Source organism: Sminthopsis crassicaudata, chromosome 1 (genome assembly GCF_048593235.1).
Source record: "Sminthopsis crassicaudata isolate SCR6 chromosome 1, ASM4859323v1, whole genome shotgun sequence".
Classification (NCBI taxonomy): Eukaryota; Metazoa; Chordata; class Mammalia; order Dasyuromorphia; family Dasyuridae; genus Sminthopsis; species Sminthopsis crassicaudata.
This window is the reverse complement of record NC_133617.1, coordinates 32,121,407-32,139,311: the sequence shown is the minus strand read 5'-3', so window position 1 is coordinate 32,139,311 and position 17,905 is coordinate 32,121,407. Positions and strand designations below refer to the sequence as shown.

Sequence of the window (17,905 nt, the reverse complement as noted above, 5' to 3'; positions counted from 1 at the left end):
CAGTCTGCCAAGGGTCTGGGCACTTTGAAGAGCAAGCGATGAGTAGATGAGGCTCCCAGACTTCTTGGGCCTATCCCATTTTTACCTATCTTTGTCTTCACGTGGCACTCCATCATTGCTCCTACTGCCCCAGTGTCTGCCTACTTAGAAATCCTTTAGGTTTATGAGGGATGGCCCTGAGATATCTAGAGAGAGAGATTGTACACTGCCTGGAAAAGGGCCTGCTGCCTGGGCCAGGCCAAGGGGACTGGCCTCAGGAGAAGATTTCAGGCTCGAGGTGAAGAAATCCTGTCCTTAAAGCTGTCCCCAGGTTGGAGAAAGGAGTTTGTTCCCCTACTTAGAGCTCTTCAGGCACACGACTCATTAGGGGTACCATGGAGGGGACTGTTGTTACAAAGTCATGGAGCCCCCTCTCACCTCTGGAGTCGGTGGGCGCTGGACCTGAAGCTTCGCCGGCTACTTGCCTCCTGGGCTTGCAAAGACTTGAGGGCGGATTTTTCTAAAAGTGCTTGCGGTGCAGCGTGTTCAGCCGTTGCCCAGTTGATGGGTGTCCCCTCAGGCTTTGCTGCTACAATAAGGAGCCTTTCCCCTTTGGTTTTTTGGGGGTATAGATAGCAGCACCATTTGGCCAAAAAGCACGTCCAGCGTAATGGCATCTTGGGGCCAGAGTTCCAACCTGCGCTCCAGAGGGGCTGACCTAGCTGGCGGCTCCATCCTTGTTCATGAGGGCACCTTTTTTCCCACAGCCCCCCCAGCACTTGTCCTTTTCCTTTTCAATCATCTTGGGCAATGGGATGGGTGTGAGGCGCTACCTCAGAGCTGCTTTAATTTGCATTTCTCTAAGTGTTAGTGACTTAGAGCACTGGGGACTTAACCTGTGCAAAGGTACCTGAGTGGGAGGTGGAAGGCAGCGGCAGCAGGCCGGTGCATGAATGAGGAGTGGGTGAGCGAGGGAGGCTTTAACAGCCCCGTGCAGGGATTTTCCATCTGAGTGATACTAGGGATTCCAGCTCGGATTTGCTGGGGACTGAGGGTCAGGGAGTCCCATCGCAGCCCTGCCACGTACTGCCTGTGTGACCCTGGCCAGCCTCTGCCGGCCTGTTCCCTTCTTTCTAAAAGAAGATGGCCAGATCTCTGAACCTGGGAAGAGAAAAATCCTCTGCTGTCTTCAGGGTCCCTCAGGGGGCATGTCTGAGTTGTTTCTGACACTTTGAGGTTTTACTTGTGTTTTTGGTGAAAACAGTAGTTGTTGGAAGAGAGGGCAGGACACTGGAGTGAGGAATCTGGGGGTCCGGCCGTGTCTTGGGGAGGTTATGATGGTCAGACGGGACTCCTGGATTGGGCGGAGCAGGGATGGTCTCAGGGTCCACCCCTGGCCCAGTCACTTGGATCTCTTTCCTTCTGTGCTGGCTGGGCCGCTTCCTTCTCTCAGCATTTCCATCCCAGACACCTCGTTGACTACCGGGCTGCCGGAGGGCCTGGGTCCAATTCTCACTTTGGACTTCTCTTCTCCTGTGTTTGACTTGGTGTCCTCAACTGTAAAACGGGGGGAGGGGAACTAGGTTCTCTCTGAGGCTCTTCCCAGCTTTCCCTCTCTCCTGTCTGTGAGGGCATTTCCTGCCTTTGGGGTTTGTGCCTCAATCCTGCCCCATCCCCAGCAGGAGCCTGGGGCCTTGCCCATGGATGAGTTGGGGAAAGTGCCAAAAAATGAAATGCTCTACTGATAGAAGGGTTTCTAGAAATTAAATTGTGGGGGTCCTGCAGCTGCTTTACTTACTCTAGGTTTCTCTTTTTCTGCTAAACGCCCCTGCCCTTTATAGCCTTTTTGTGGCAGAAGAGGCAGAGTGACCCGGCGGTTAGAACCTAGATGAGGGATCAGGATGGATCTGAGTTTGAAAGCTGACTCAGCTGCATATCTGTGGAAGCCTGGCACCTCTCCTCTCTGGGCCTTAGTTTCCCCATCTGCAAAATAGAAGCATCAGGCAGGACAGCCTCTATAGGCCCTTCCAGCTCCAAAGTCCTTGGCCTTTGGAGCACAGGGTAGGATCTCAGTGTCCCATCCTGGGAGGGGCACTCAGCAGGGGCTCCCTTGCCTTCCCCCCAGGCCATCTTGTTGGGCAGTTGCTGCTTCTCCACTGGCAGCTGGGCTTTCCCTTCTTTTGTAGTAAGCTCCTGGCTCAGGGAGGGGCTGAGGAGGTCTTGGAGGGCCCAGGTGAGGCCTTTTAGCCCTTCTCCCAAGCGTTCTCCGGGCCCACTCACGAACTCCTAGTATGGGGCCAGAACAGCCCCCGGGGGTGAAGCTTGGCTGTGGAAAGTGGGGTAGGGGACTCTGGGCAGCAAGAGAGGAGGTGGGGGGTGGCTGGCTGGAGAGCCGTGGGGGAGAGGCCCTGAAGCTTCACCCGGGCAGCAGCTCCAACAGCCCAGCCAACACCATTACCCGACTTCACACTCATGTTGGGGGGCCCACAAACCGGAGCTCATGGCCATAGGAATTTCAGTCACATTTCAGCAGGCGCTGACCCTGTCAGAAGTGATGGAGCGTTTCTCCTGAGAAAATTGTGCACTTTTAAATGCTTGAGGGGAGTCATCTGCAAGAGTGGCCATTGCTGGGCTGGAGTGTGGGGGGCTCAAAGGCCTCTTCTGCTGCTGAGGAAGGGCCCGGCCCCGGGTCTTGCCCAGGTTCTCTGCATAGGGGCTGAGTTTGCCCCAAGTGCTCCCACTCTGCTCTGATAGAGTCCCGGCCTGTGCTGAGCCTCATCTCTGCCCGCCTCCATCCCCGGGAAGTCCATCAGGGCTGTTCTCCCAGGGCCGCCACAGCGAGGGGCCTTTCTGGTGGAGTGTGTTGGAAGAGAGATGGGGTGGGTGGTTTCCTGGGGAGGGGGTGGAACCCCCCTGGTTCCTAGTAAAATGAAGGGAATCGTGGCAGATGCCTTTCTCGCCTCCCCCCCCCCCCCAATATTTCGCTCTCAGGAGGGTCCTGGGGTAAATCTGAAGGCTTTCAGAAGGCTGGAAAGATTGGGCCAGAAAGTGGCTTCAGAGTCACTGAGCGTAGAATAGAGGGCGCCTCCAGCTCCTGGCCCAGGAAGGGAAGCAGACCATTTACCTTTTTCCCGCCCTGCCCAGAGCTCTGCCTCCTGCTCAGGAGAGATTTATGGCCTCCTAGATTTAGAGCCTGGAGAGGCAGTGGAGGCTGAGGGGCCGGCCCTTCTTCTCTGAGGCAGGAAGACATCCATCAGGGCAGATCCTGCCTCAGACACTTAGTAGCCAGGAGACCCTGAGCAGACCACGGAGCCTCCCATGTGGGGTATGAAGCTGGCCATCTTCCCCGCCCCCTGGAAGCCCGGCCTGTTACTTTCCACGGAGGAGGCTCGGGCCTGGAACGTTGAGTGCTCCGGGCATGGCTGGGAGGCTGGCAGAGGGCTTTCGGCCTGGTCTGTGGCCCCCACCGCGAGCCGCGGGAGCCGCTGCGGTTCCCACTTCAGGGGTGACTCAGATTTATGGGGCTCGTGGAGTGTGAGCCGGACTCGGGTTCCCCTGAACCCATATTTGAGCTTAACTCCAAACTCGCTGCTCTTTCCACAGTTCTGCGCTGCCCCAGTGTTTGTGGGCCTTTTTGTTGGAGTTTTTAAGTGGACTTTGAGCAAAGGAACACAGCTCAGTCAGAGAAAGCTTTAGGTCGTGTTGTCCGTGATGGGACTGGGGCTCAAGGCCCCGGGAGCGAACTCCCTGCTCGTGGGTCGTGGGTCCCCCCAGTTTTCTGTTTCAGGGGAGCCGGGATACTGCACAGCCCTTCTCAGCCGGGGGCTGTCCCCGCGACGAGGCCGCCACAGGCCCTTCTTGGGACAGTCCCTCATCCAGGCACGTTTTCTGGCATCTTGCAGAACCGCACAGTGGGTCGGCCCAAGGGGAAGCTGGGCCCAGCCTCGGCAGTGAAGTTGGCCGCGAACCGGACGACAGCAGGGGCGCGCCGGCGACGGACGAGATGCCGCAAGTGCGAGGCCTGCCTGCGGACCGAGTGTGGCGAGTGTCACTTCTGCAAGGACATGAAGAAGTTTGGGGGGCCCGGGCGCATGAAGCAGTCGTGTATCATGAGACAGTGCATCGCGGTAAGTGCCCGCAGGTCCGGGGCTGGAGGGCAGGATTTGTCTGGGCCGGGGCTCCCTTCCTGAAAGGGATGAGACGCCCGAGACACCCTTGTGTGCACGAGGGCTTAGGCTGGGACACAGGCTGGCCTTGAAGTCCGCTCCCAAGGTCTCCCTCGGAGGCCTCAGCGGGGCCAGGAAGAGACCTCTGGGTCTCGAGGCCGTGCCGGCCCAAGCCAGCGGGACGTCCAGTCTGCCCACCCGTGTGACGGCCGCCTAAAGACCGGCTCGCTCGATTCCGAGAGTCTCATCCCGCGCCCACAGTCCCGTCCTTGCTGTCTCAGAGTAACCGGCCCACAGCGAAGCCTTTCTCCGGTGCCTGCCCTGGTCCGGGCGCTGAGCTAGACGTTGGGGGCTCCAAGAGGCTCCACGCTGACCAGGCCCAGCCTGGTGCTCCCGAGCTCTTGGGCTGTCTGTGGCTCATTCCATCTCAGGACAGAGGGACCTGCCTAGGAATCCGCCCGGCAGCCCAGGCATCCTTGGGTGGTTCATAGGATGCCAGTTTCTGACTTCACTTCATTACTAATTCCCTGCTCCGTGCCTGGGTGAACTGAAAGGCAGCAAGTGGCCTCTTTCCCAGCACCTGGCACCCTCCTCCAGGATTTCAGCCCAGCAGGGCTCTGCGCTGGAGAGGTTGCTGCAAGACCTGGAGGAGGAAAAAAGGTGGAAAATGCCACCCAGAGGGGACAGTCATGAAGCTTCTCTGGGCACCTGGACTCCCTTTCAGAAAGTGGTGGCTGGCCAGAACCAGGGGAGAGGCTCATCTGCCCTGGGGAACACGCCTCCCCACCCCCTTCAGAAAATAAAATCATTCTAGGTTCTCCAGAGTTGGTCTTTACAGAGCCCTTTCAAGCCCCTTCCTATCCAACTCAGAGGCTGGTATTCTGGCCACCCCCCATGTCCTGTCTGTGACCTGACGGCAGTCAGTGTGTACTTGGGCTGATGGGAGTTTTCAAAGGAAAAGGTCTTGGTGGAAAGTCAGGGCCCTGCTCCCCAGGGACTCCAGCAGGAGATAAGGGTGATTGATGGCCTGCAGGAGCGGGGCCGGACTGGTGTCTCGTGCAGATCCCGCCCTGATGCTGGGCGATGGCCGGGGCTGTCCCAGATCCCGAGCCCGCGGAAGCCAGTGCGGGAGGGAGCCTGTTCGGACGTGGCCTGCGGCAGCAGGGCCCCGAGACAGACCGTGTAGGTGCAGGGGGAGCAGAAGCCGGCTTTGGAGACTTTGCCACTTCGCTCCGGGCACCTTTCTTCCATGAGTCCTTGCCGGCCTCCGGCTCTGTGGGTCTCGAGAGCCACGCTGGCACATGGGGGGCCCGCGGCCTGTCGTCTGGGGTGGCCGTCCGGCCTCGGGCAGTACCTCCGGCCCATCTTGCTTTGTCTCCCCCACACTCGGTCGTTCAGGAGAGTAGTTGATTGTAGTTCCTTGTGACCTTGTGGAGCATACCATCGTGGGGTTTTCCTTGCAATGTTATGGGAGAGGATTAAGGCAAACGGGTTAAGTGGCTCAGCAAAGGCCATACATCCAGGAAGCGTCTGAGGTCAGTTTTGAACCCCCGCTCTCGCCACCGGGCCGTCCTATCTGGAAGGAGCAGGAGACTCCCAGGCCTGAACTTTGGCCCTTGCTAATCTGCATGGTGGTAGAGCCGCTTGTCTCCCTCCCTGCAGGCTCCCAGGGGGAGGCTGGGCAGGGCACCCAAGCTCCCCGAGCCCTGGCTTGCCCACCTGTAAAAGGTGTGTGTCGGGCTCTCCCTCGGGGCGCTCCTAGGTCTGCATTTCAGCCACCTGCCCCCCTGCCCAGCTGAGACTTGGAGGGGCACACGAAGGGGTCCCCTTCCCCGCTGGATGTCAGGGGTCCCTCCTGGCTCTGGCCATGGTGCTGCTCTGCCCCTGTGGCTAAACCCCCACCTGGCTCTGACCAGCAGGTGCTCACGGTTCTGCCTTCAGTTATCTCTCTGGTCCCTCCTCACCTTGGCCCTGAGGCAGGTTGGCAGCTGGCTCCTTCCCCTTCCCTCTCCCCCGCTCTCTCCGTAGGGAGGAGGGGGTGGTCTCTGTTTCCGTGACTCCCTCGACATGCACGGTCCCTGTCCTCCCTTCATCGGTGCCTTTCAGGATCTCGGTGGTCCTGGGAGGCCTGGTCCATTGTCACGTCGCCCCCTCTGAGAAGCCCGTGTGGAGCCCCAGGCCCACCCTCTCCCACTCTTGGGGAGTTGTGACCTCTGCCACAGGGCCGCGCCTTCCCTTGGGCTCTCCTGGAGCTTGCTTTGGGCCACCTGGGGGGGCTGCGGGAGGGTCGCACCTCGGGGGCCACGGGGCACGTCTGACTCTGCTCTCTTCCCTCGGGCCACAGCCAGTGCTGCCCCACACCGCCGTGTGCCTGGTGTGCGGCGAGGCGGGGAAGGAAGACACGGTGGAGGAGGAGGAGGCCAAGTTTAACCTCATGCTCATGGAGTGCTCCATTTGCAATGAAATCATCCACCCCGGATGCCTTAAGGTGAGTGCGGCGCCGGCCCCGCCCTCATGGAGGCAAGGGCCAAGTTAGCAGAGCCCCCGGGCAGCCCTTGTCCGCTTCCCCAGGTCTCTGGCCCGGCGCCTCGGTCCCACGATCAGCGTTGTCACAGCCCGTGCCCACTGCGGCGCCTCCTGGGACGGAGTGGGAGGCAGAGGGAGGGCGGGCCCGGGAAGGCCGGGAGCCGACCGAGTCCTCCCTCTCCTTCCTCCCTTTGCTCTCGGAGCTCACTCCCTGGCCGGGGGAGAAGAGGAGAGAAGGCCGACTGGAGCCTGCCCACTGCCCTGAGCTGGCACGGTCTCCAGCCCTGTGGGGCATTCGCTCCCCCACTTGGAAGCCTTCTGGAGCTTTTGGCCACAGCCTCCAGTTGCTTGATTCCTCCAGGGACCCCAGAGGTTGCCAGGTCCCCTCGAGACTTTTGCCAGGGGAACAGTGCTCCAGGGCTGCCCTCGCGGCAGCTGAACAGAACCTGGGGCCCAAGGGGCCGGATGACTCATCCCGAGTATTCCTCAGCCCAGACACTGGCTAGTGCCAGCCTCCTGCAAGCAGCTGGCAACTTTTTGAGAGGAAAATGGCGGCTTGGCCCCAGCAGGCGCCTTCTTGTGCCTGGCACCCACCTAGGCCTTAGCATGCAGAAGGGTGGCGAGGAGAGATGTACTGTGGAGGCTGCCCCGGGTCCGCTCAGTCCCCATCTCCGTCCTCCCCGTCCCTCACATCCACAGTCTCCCGGGCCCATGTTCCCTGGTCCCGGACGGGGTGGGAGCCTGGGGGGCGGAGCCCGGAGGGAGGCCCACTCGTCCTCCTCAGCACGGCTTCTCTTCCCAGGTGAAGGAGTCGGACGGCGTGGTCAACGACGAGCTTCCCAACTGCTGGGAATGTCCCAAGTGCAATCATGCCGGCAAGACTGGGAAAGTGAGTGTCGCTGGGCGGCCGGGGAGGCCCGGGCTGGGAGGGCCCGGCCGGGGGAGCGCGTGGGGCTCCCTCCCGTCCGAAGATATAAAGGTTGTTTGTGTTTTTCCCTTTTTGGCGTACAAGCAAAAGCGCGGCCCCGGGTTCAAGTATGCCTCGAACCTGCCCGGCTCGCTGCTGAAGGAACAGAAGATGAACCGGGACAACAAGGAAGGTCTGGACTTGGCCAAGCGGAGAGGGGAGTGTGAGGAGGCTGCCCGGCGGAAGTCTGAGGAGCACGCCAAGAAGCTGCCCGCGGACGCGATCCTCCGCAGGAAGTCTGACGAGGTTCATCTGAGGAGGAAGCGGAAATTTGAGAAGCCCCAGGAATTAACCACTCGGAAGCGGGTAGGAGTGGGTCACGTGGCGGGCACGGTGCCTCGGTGGGCAGAGGGAGGCACGTGGGCCCGTGACCATGAGGCCCCCACTCCTTGGCCATGGGCCACCCTGAATGGGAGCGAGTCCTGCCCGGTTCCGAAGCAGGGCCAGGGCTGGGGGAGGGGGCGTTGAGGCTCTGCAGGCCTCCCTGGCCAGCCCCTCCCTGGTATCAGGTCTGGGCAGTTGGGATTGTTCTTGTCAGGATAGGCCCCCCCCTTTGTGGGGTCTGGCCTCTGTACCCCCACATCCAGAAGGGTCTGGCATGCCGTGCAGGCCTTTGAAAACCTCCAGGAACGTCGGTGACTGGGGTCATTTCGGCCGCAGGTCTCTGGGATCCCGGCCGTGACCACCGGCCCTTTTCCCTTCCTTGGCCACTGGGGGGCATCTGGAGCCTCTCGGCCCATTTGCTGTGGCCTCTGGTGTGAGGCTGTGACCCCGTTCCCCGAGGCCTCCGCTTTTCCTATGTCCGGTGCCCGGCCTCTTAGTGGGTTTGAGGTTCCCAGAGAGGAAGGAGGCCTCTCGGTTGGATGCTTCCTTCCTTGGCCCCTGGCCACACTGCCCAGCTTTGCCCCAGAGCAGGGAGGCAGGGCTGGGCCTAGAGGCGTCCCACCGGCTCCTGGGCCCTCTCAGGACCCCAGACCTGGCAGGGGCGGGGAGCCACCAGGGGGTGGGCCAGCCCTGGGCACGGGCCAAACTCTGCCTTTTCTTTCCTGTGGCAGCTCAAGCTCGGCAAGGAGGAGAAGCTTTTCAGGAAAAAGGTACCTCTCCTCTCTGCCCCCCTCCCCCACCCAGCCCCTGGTGTCTCCTCCCCACCCCACAGCCCCTAACGTGTGGTGCTGCCAGAGCTGCCGTCGGGACCTCGGGTGCCAGGCCGCGGCAGGGGCTGCTCCCCTAAGGTCCTGCCACCCTGTCGTTGCAGCGGCGATCCTGGAAGAACGTGGAGGACCGCGGAGGACTGGCCGCCAAGCCCCCGCGGCGCTTCAAGCAGGAGCCCGAGGAAGACTTGCCCGAGGCGCCCCCCAAGAACAAGGAGAGCGATCAGTCCAGGTCCAGCTCCCCCACTGCGGGGCCCAGCACGGAGGGTGCCGAGGGCCCCGACAAGAAAATGAAGGTGCGCCGGAAGCGACGGCTCCCCAACAAGGAGCTGAGCAAGGAGCTGAGCAAGGAGCTGAACCAGGAGATCCAGAAGACCGAGAACAGCCTCGCCAACGAGAACCACCAGCCCATCAAGTCGGAGCCGGAGAGTGAGAACGAGGAGCCGAAGCGCATGTTGGCAATGGGGGAGCGGCCCCCCCGCTTCAGCAAGGGCCTCAACGGGGCCCCCCGTGAGCTGCGGCATCCTCTGGTGCCCAGCCTGCGCAGCCCGCCCCGCATCCCGGCGCGGCCCCCGCCGTCCCTGTCCCCACCCAAGTGCATCCAGATGGAGCGGCACGTCATCCGCCCGCCGCCCATCAGCCCCCCGCCAGACTCGCTGCCCCTGGATGACGGCGCCGCCCATGTCATGCAGCGGGAAGTCTGGATGGCCGTGTTCAGCTACCTCAGCCACAGTGACCTCTGTGTCTGCATGCGGGTCTGCAAGACCTGGAACCGCTGGTGAGGAGGGAGGGGCCCGCACAGGGGGGCACGGGGCGTGAGGGAGCTGGGAGGGCGCTTGGGAGAATGAAAGGCAAGAGGTGCCCCCCCTTTCATGGCATCTGGCCCCCTGGGGGAGCTTTCAGCTTCTGGTCAGCAGTGAAGGAAATGCTAAACTTCAGTTATAAAATAAAGTTGAGGGTTTTCCCGTCCACGTTGAGGATCCGTCCAGGCAGAGAGCCCCTTGGGTTGGAAGCTGAGGGGGACAGCGGGGCAGTTGGGGAACTGGAAAGGATCCTCGGCGTTAGCTCTGGGACCCAGGGAAGCTGCGTCCTTCCGGTCACCGCCGGGCTCTCCGCTGCCTCTCACCCCTCTGGGGGCCTTGGTCATAGGTGCTGTGATAAGCGGTTATGGACCAAAATCGACTTGAACCACTGCAAATCTATCACCCCGCTGATGCTCAGTGGGATCATCCGCCGACAGCCCATTACCCTGGACCTCAGCTGGACCAACATCTCCAAGAAGCAACTCAGCTGGCTCATCAACAGGCTGCCTGGTGAGAGGGGGTCTGGAGACCCCTGCAGCTGGTGTTGCCCAGGGTGGGCCTGGGGGAAGCTGGCAGAGCTTTCCCTATGGAGCCGGGGGGGGAGGGGGCCTTTCCCCAGCAGAGCCCATGGGGGTTGACCACCGCCACCAGTCTTTGCGTGCTCCTCTGCAGGGCTCCGGGACCTGCTGCTGTCCGGCTGCTCCTGGATCGCGGTCTCTGCCCTGTGCAGCTCCAGCTGTCCTCTGCTGCGAACACTGGACGTGCAGTGGGTGGAAGGACTCAAGGATGCCCAGATGCGGGACCTCTTGTCCCCCCCCACAGACAACCGACCAGGTACGATGGCAGAGGGGTGCCCTTGTCGGGGCCGGGCATGGAAGCCAGGGGCAGGAAGCCAGTAAGTGTTTATTAAGCGTCTGGGGTGCGCCGGGTGCTAGGCCTTGAAGGTACAAGGAGCTCATCCTCATGTGGTGGAGACGATGGGCCCATAAATAGGTAAATGCAGGAGGACACGCCAGGCGGGAAGTGGGGGAGGCCCCGGGCGGGAGGCACGGGACACTGGTGCGGGCCATCACCCTCCGCTCCCCCTGCCCGGGAGAGCCGCCTCCGCCAGCAGAACCTTGGAGTCAGCACACTAATTTTATCAGTTTTTAGGTTTTGCTGACAAGCTTTATTTATTTACCAGTCATTTTTTCAGATTTCCACTCCCTCAAACGCTCTCTCGATGACTCTTCCCTTGTAGAAAGAGAATTAGCCCCCGACCTCCCCCGCAGGTAGCGTCCCCTCCCCTCCCAGTGCCCCGGCTGTCCGCTGGCCCGTCTCTGCCTTCGTTACATCCTTTCAGGTTGCTAGTGCTCCTGCTCTCTTCCCGGCCCCAGCTCAGGGGCGCCCTCATTTCCCTTCTACTTTGTTCATCCATCTCTTCTAGACCAAGTGTCCCTGGGGCCAGGGCAGCTCTGGCCTCCCTTCCCTGGAGGCTGCTGAGCTTGGCAGCTGGGATGTTACCTGGATCTTGGGGGTTTTGGGGGTCTTGGCCATTTCTGAGAGGCTTGCTCTCTCCCTCCCTCTTTCCTCCCTCTCTCTCCCCCTCCCTCCCTTTACTGGCTTTTAACCTACAGCCTGTTCTTCTCCACCCTCCCCAGGCCAGATCGACAACAGGAGTAAGCTCCGTAACATTGTGGAACTGCGCCTAGCCGGGCTGGACATCACGGACGCTTCCCTGCGGCTCATCATCCGCCACATGCCCCTGCTCTCCAAACTGCATCTCAGTTACTGTAACCACGTCACCGACCAGTCCATCAACCTGCTGACAGCAGTAGGGACGACCACCAGGGATTCCTTAACAGAAATTAACTTATCAGGTGAGGGCCCTTCTGACCTGGCAGTGGCTTGGGGGGGTGGGGGGAGACAGGGACCCAGACCCAGGGAGCTCCTTTGCCGCTGAGAGCCGGTGAGAGAGTGTGGTTTCTGGCTGCCTTCCTGTTGGGGTTTACCCCCACCTTTCCTACTTCAGGGCCTGCCTTGTGGGAAAGGGCAAGGGCAGCCCCAGCACATCTTGTCTCTGCGGCTGTGCTCTGTGTGCATGTGCGAGGGTGCACCCCCACGGCACCGTGGTAGGTCACGCAGCAAGCTCTGGCTTTCTTCTGGGAGTCCCATTTTGCAACCATTTCAGCTTCTCCAATTTGAAGCCCTGAAAGTCCCTGGGACATGAGGGAGCTCAGCTCTCCCTCTCCTCCCCTTCATCTTCCCTCTCTTTTGGATGACCCGGGAAATCTCTGCCCAGGGGTTGTCTTCTTGAGTTGTGGAGGTGGGCTCTGTCTTGCTCCCCCAAACCTCTTGCCGAGTGTCTCCCCACTCTTGCCCCAGCCATCACTGTGGGTGAGGGCCAGACCTGGATGCTCAGAGCCCTCTTTGCTCACTCCTTCTGCCCTGTCGATGGCCCCTGGATCCCGAGGTGACCCCCTGCCGTGGCCAACGGCCTTGCCTCCTCCCATCTACTGTGACTGAGCCCTGTCCTTGGCACCTTTTGTCACCTGCGGGCCAGGCTTCTTTCTGTGACTAATGAGGAAGAGCTCTGAGGGTGAGGGGGCTACATCATCATTCTTTGGGTCTCAGTTAACCTGGACTAGATCCCAGGTGCCAGGTGGATGTCTCCAGCCCTTGGCAGAGTCCAGCCTGAGAGTCCTTGGGATGGGCTGCAGAGGGCTCGTCCTCCCCCATTTTTCTCCCCTAGCTTCAGTGTCTCGCTCCTTTCAGGGTATCTGCCTCACATCAGGGCCATAAGACTTTGCAGGCTCCTTAGCTCCCCGCTCTGGGCTGCGTCTTGCCTCAGCTGTCCTAGTCCTGCTCCCCCATCTCTGAGCCAGACCTGGGCCACCCCCAGCCTCCCTGTGGTCCTCTCCACCCTGACCATGGCTCCTTGGGCTTCCCCACCAAGATGCAAAGGTTACCGAGCTCAGGGCTATACGGTGGCCGCTGGGTGGCTAGCTCTGCAGCCATTTCTTGGCCTCTGGAGGTCACGCTGATCCATCTTCTGCTCTGGCCTGTGATACTTGTAGCACTTCGAGCCACCGTTTTGGTTCTTTTGTTTCCCTGTGGACAAGAAGGGATTCAGTGAGTTGGATAGAAACTTTCCAGGGTCTGCCCCGCACCCTCAGCCTCTCCTCCAGAACTCCCCTGCCTGGGATTTTTTCTGTCCCCTGGGATCAGGAGCAGGGTGCTCCCTCAAGGCCCTGTCAGACATGTGGCGCTCAAGGCATCACACTACAGGGAGCCTTGGTTTAGGGAGGGGGCAGAGGCCGCTCATGTGGCTGCTTCGGGAGAACTCTCAGGTTTGGCTATTTCATGCCCTTCCCTGCTATTACCATGAGTGCCTCCCATTCCCCCATATGACATCTGGGCATGGGGCAGTCAGCTGGTCTCTTGGGCCTTAAGTGGGTTGTCCAATTCAGGAGCACAAGGGGTACGTGTGTAGGGGGTGGTGGCAGGGACTGGCCCAGGTTCACCCGGGCAGTCACCATCAAAGCTTGGGGGCCCAACCCAGACTTTCTGTCCCAGTCTTATTGTTTTGCCCCACTTCTTGGCTGCTTCCCGGCATCAAACATTGGACCCAGAGCATCTTGGGTCATCAGGGTCAAGAATGGATGTTGAATATATTGTATCTAGGTTATATTGTAACACATGTAAAATGTATGGGATTACCTGCCATCGGGGGGAGGGAGTGGAGGGAGGAAGGGGATAATTTGGAAAAATGAATAAAAAAAAGAATGGATGTTGAGTGTGATTGGGGGCAGCAGGGTCAAGCCCCAATACAAAGGAGGGCACTCACCTGTACAGAAGGACGCATATTCTGTTGTTTTTTTATTTCATAAAATGTTTGCCAAGTAGGTTTTAATCTAGTTGAGCTGCCCACTCCTGGCCTTGGACACCTGATCTAGAGTAACTCATTGGGTCCTGGGCCTCAAGCTTCTTTCTCAGCAGTTCCTAAGTTTCTGAGGTTTTTTATGGGAAGCAGCAGGATCAGGATCTACCCAGAGTCCTTAGTGGACAGCTCCTTTCATCCATCTGGGCCTCAGTCCCATATCTTATCAAGGGAGGACGTTGACCATGACAACCTCAGAGGTCCGCCCCTTTTGGTTCTTGGTCAAGGCTCTTATTGGCCACCTGTGAATCTGATAGATCCTCAGTCTGTTTGAGACGGAAAGGCAGTTAGGCATCTTCCGCCTGCCACCCGTCAGTCCTGCCGCCAATGACCAGAGCCTGGGGCTTGCCTTAATGGGTATCAAGGTCCTGGACGATACTGATGGTGCTTTTTCTGTTTTCTCTTCACTGCAGACTGCAATAAGGTTACTGACCAGTGCCTGTCCTTCTTTAAACGTTGTGGAAATATCTGTCAGATTGACCTAAGGTACTGTAAGCAGGTGACCAAGGAAGGCTGTGAGCAGTTCATAGCCGAGATGTCGGTGAGCGTCCAGTTTGGGCAAGTGGAAGAAAAACTCCTACAGAAACTGAGTTAGTCCAAGGACAGGTGTGTAAATAGCGGGCTGGGGAGGGGGGAAGGAGAAGGGGAAAATGACTTTCATTTCAGAATACATGGGGATTTTATTTTACACTTGGAACTGGACTCGCAGATGAGAGCAAAGATCCCGTTTTACAAGCCCTAACGATCGATTGATCCCGGAAAGGACCGAGTTCACCTCCCACCTTGTGAACGCCCAGCGCACGCATGGCCAGCCGGGGTACTCTGCACTCCCTGGTTCTGTGATGATTCCTAAGAGAGATTCACAGCTGAGGGGTGGGGGTTGGGGGGAGGGAGGGAAGGACAGACTGTTGAGATATTATTTAAATTTACCAGAGCATGAGCTTGGAAGTGTACATTTTTTTAATTTCTATTCCTCTTTTTCCCATGGTGACCCCTCCCCCCACCAAGTTTTTAGTATCTTTCCAATGGACCACAAGCTGCATTTCTGCCGCCTCGACCCATCCTTTGTTTTGTTTTGTTTTTGTTACATGATACATGATGCAGAACTATTTTTGTACAAATTGTTTAAAGGTTATTTATGCAACATTTGAATGCACACCAGTGTTGTTTTTCGTTTTTGATTTTGGTTTGGGATTGCCAACATTTATGGTTTACTTAAGGTAGGAGAGAACTTCACCTCTACTTCACAGATAATAATCCATCAGCAGATGTGTCCAGGTCTGACCAAGCAGGCTCACACTTTCAATTTAAAAGCATGTTTGAATGGGAGTTTATATCCTGCTTGTATCCTTCAGAAGTGACATAAGCATGTTGTGGAAAAACGGTGTCAATTATAATTGAAGACAGACATTTGGCCCAGTTTTCTCTGTATAGAATTCACCTTTTTCCCTCAAAATTTTCCAGTTCCGATTTCAGCTTTTGCACATAGGAGGTTTTTGCTCCAGCATGAGCTCTTGTTACTCTATAGACCTAATTTATACAGTGAGTCAAGCCACAGAATAAATGGTCAAACGTAGTCTCTTTTTTCTCCTTTCCTTTGCAATGTGAGTTGAGTTCTTGGTTCAGGTTTTCTGCCATGCTTCTTTCCTTATTGTACAATTATGCATTCATAAGTGCCATTGTTGTAAGGTGGTGTTTTCATAGCCCTTCCCAATGAAGTTTTACCTTTGTTGAATTTGTATAAACAATTGTACAAAAGACAACACCACAAAGCCTTTGAGGGTTTCTGTTCTAGGAGGTAGAAAAGAACTAATGTGGAGGGCAGACTCATTGACCGTGTCCCAAAAGAGCAAGCACCATTGAAAACAGGAATAGCCTCTAGTTCCTAGTAACAGAAGACTCTCCTAGGCTTAGATGGAGCTGGAAGGGACGAGACCATCTTGTCAAGGAGGCTGAGTGGTCCAGAGTCCTCATTTGGATGGGAGGCAAAATGTCTGCTGTCTGCTCAGCATTTTGTTCATTTCTTTACTAGAAACATTTCCTAATAAATGATTCCAATAAAACAAATAGCCTCATTTAATCAAGGTTGGTCCAGATCTAACATGGGGCTTAAAACCAGTGTTTTGAAGTTAGGCAGACTCGGGGTAGCTATCATTCATCGGAGCTGGAGAGTTTTAAGACACCAGCCTCAAACTTAGGGGGACTTGATTGTTCCTTTCAGAGAATCAGTTGATCTCTTCAACCTGGAACTTTCCCTGAGTTGCCAGAGGTAGGAAGATTATCAGTGCCGAATGTTAGGAAATCTAGGTCACTATGACTTGCTAGGCTGGTGACCATGAACAAGCTTTCTTTCTGAGCCTCAGTCTGGTCTCCACAATCTCTCTACTTCTCGTGCTTGTGGTAGTGTTCTTTGGCGGAAAATTAAAGACACCGTGTCGAGACGTATGACACTTGTTTCCATCACACTAAGCCACCTTTCAGTACCCACTGTTGGATAACCCCTTATCAGCAGCTGCTTTGATGTGAGGCATAGTCCAGCCTATTTACATCAGCTTTTTGTTTGTGAAATAAGTGGTAAACCGAGACTTAGATTGCCATGCTGGTAGTGGAGAGTTCCCTCTATCTATATGTAGATGACAAAACGGGTCCTGCTGACATAATATGAAATCCAGCCTCTTGCCCTTTGTACATGGTGCAATTTGCAGCTCCTTGAATATTAGTTTGGAAAAACCTTGTTCCTTAAGGGCCATCCATCCCTTCAATAGCAACTGTAAAGAACAGTATGTACAACATACCTAATGCACAACTTAACCTTTATTTGAAACTCTCCAATGAGAGATCCCACCAGCTCCAGAGGGAGCTTATCAATCCCATCTCAACAGTTCTAATTACAAGGGTCTTCTTATAAGAGCTTAAGGTTTGCCCTTTTGTAACTTCCATCTGTCCCTCACTCAGCCCTGTGAGGTCAAACAGAACAAACTGAATCTGTCTTCCATGTGGCAGCTCTTCAAACTCTTGAAGGCTGTTCTGAGTCTTCTTTACTTCTCATTCAACTTGATTCTTCCCTAGATACTTTACGACTCACTGATGGCTTTTCTAACACATGGTGCTTAGGGTTGAACTCAGTACTCCAGATGTGGTCTGACCGGTTCCTGCAGGACTTGGACATTGTGCTTCTCAATGTAGTCATCACACTGTGGAATTTAAGCTTTCAAGGCCACTAAAAGCTCCAGATCTTTCAGACTGTTATTTAGCAATTCCCATGATGTATTGAAGTTGAATGATTCCTATTTGTTCCTATTAAAAGTGTACATTTTATTCTGCCCAATGGCCAGTCTGGATCTTTGTGAATTGACTTTGGTCTGTTTCTCCTAGTTTTATGTCATTAACAGATTGGTAGACATGTAATCTGTGCTTTGTCATTAAGAAAAACAGCTTAAAGGGGTTCCTATAAGGCTGACATGAATAAATAAGGTCAATTTCTACCTCTTTTCAAATGCTTTGCCAAAAACTATAGTGATCTAAATTATACACGCATTTTCCAGTGATTCCTAGAACACTATTCAGAAAAAGACCTGTGACTGGTGGCCATTTCTGCAATTGTACTTCATCCAGCAGTGGTGTGCTGTTCCTGTCTTGTGACTAGGGAAAATGGGAGTCTTGGTAGTCTCTCCTTTTTTTTTTTGAGATTGAATGACAATGATGTTCTGAGTTTTAAGGGGAGTGTGAGAGAAGTCCCTATTAGTTCCTGGAGACCTGTCATTTTTGTAAGTAGACTTTTTACTGGTCTCTTCTTGCTATCATGGAACAGAGGCCCAGAGAGGAAAATGAATCATCTGAGAAGAAAATCTGATCTCCTAAATTCTACCCAAACTTCCATCTTTGACATCTCTTTGGGTGACCTACGTCTATCCTCCCAAACCATCTGTACCACCAAGTCCAATAGTGCCACATGAGGCTTAGCTTGTTTGCCTCAATGTTAATAAAGCAGCTGGACCTCAACCTCAAGGTTCTCTGCTCCTCTGTCCTAATGTCTTCCAAGTTGCTACTGTGTGTAGAAATTCAGGCTCCTTCCTGGGAGTTACCCTTTGGTGGCAATGTTTCTTGCAAATGATCTTTCCCTGACAGCTGCAACACAGATCACTTTGGCAGGATTAGGAAAGGCTAGAGGAGAGCCAAGCATTTGTCAAGCATAAGGAGCAACTTGAAGTATCCTTGTGGTCACAGATCCCGCTTTTCCAGGGGATACTAGTTTAAAACTAACTAGATGTGGAGATGCTCCTGCACTCAACAGAAAAATTTAATGTTTTCATTTTTTTCCAAAGAAAAGAGAGGTTAAAGCCCATTAGATTTCTACATGTAGGCAAGACCACACTGGTTCATGGATCTGTTCT

At 56.1% G+C, this 17,905-nt stretch overlaps 1 protein-coding gene across 10 annotated transcripts in view; it reads left to right on the top strand.

The window, feature by feature from the left end:
• KDM2B (lysine demethylase 2B) overlaps positions 1-16,832 on the top strand; it is a 125,977-nt gene extending 109,145 nt beyond the window's left edge. For 8 of the 10 annotated variants that reach the window (XM_074297895.1, XM_074297921.1, XM_074297970.1 and 5 more), the window contains 10 exons: positions 3,882-4,106; positions 6,490-6,633; positions 7,474-7,561; positions 7,676-7,944; positions 8,694-8,732; positions 8,894-9,567; positions 9,939-10,102; positions 10,265-10,426; positions 11,233-11,451; positions 13,925-16,832. In XM_074297895.1, the coding sequence (XP_074153996.1) occupies positions 3,882-4,106; positions 6,490-6,633; positions 7,474-7,561; positions 7,676-7,944; positions 8,694-8,732; positions 8,894-9,567; positions 9,939-10,102; positions 10,265-10,426; positions 11,233-11,451; positions 13,925-14,106 (2,166 nt within the window). In that variant the 3' untranslated portion in view covers positions 14,107-16,832. The remainder of the gene's footprint in view (positions 1-3,881; positions 4,107-6,489; positions 6,634-7,473; positions 7,562-7,675; positions 7,945-8,693; positions 8,733-8,893; positions 9,568-9,938; positions 10,103-10,264; positions 10,427-11,232; positions 11,452-13,924) is intronic. The other 2 variants (XM_074297905.1, XM_074297913.1) reach the window with 2 other exon arrangements.
• Positions 16,833-17,905: the final 1,073 nt, after the last annotated feature.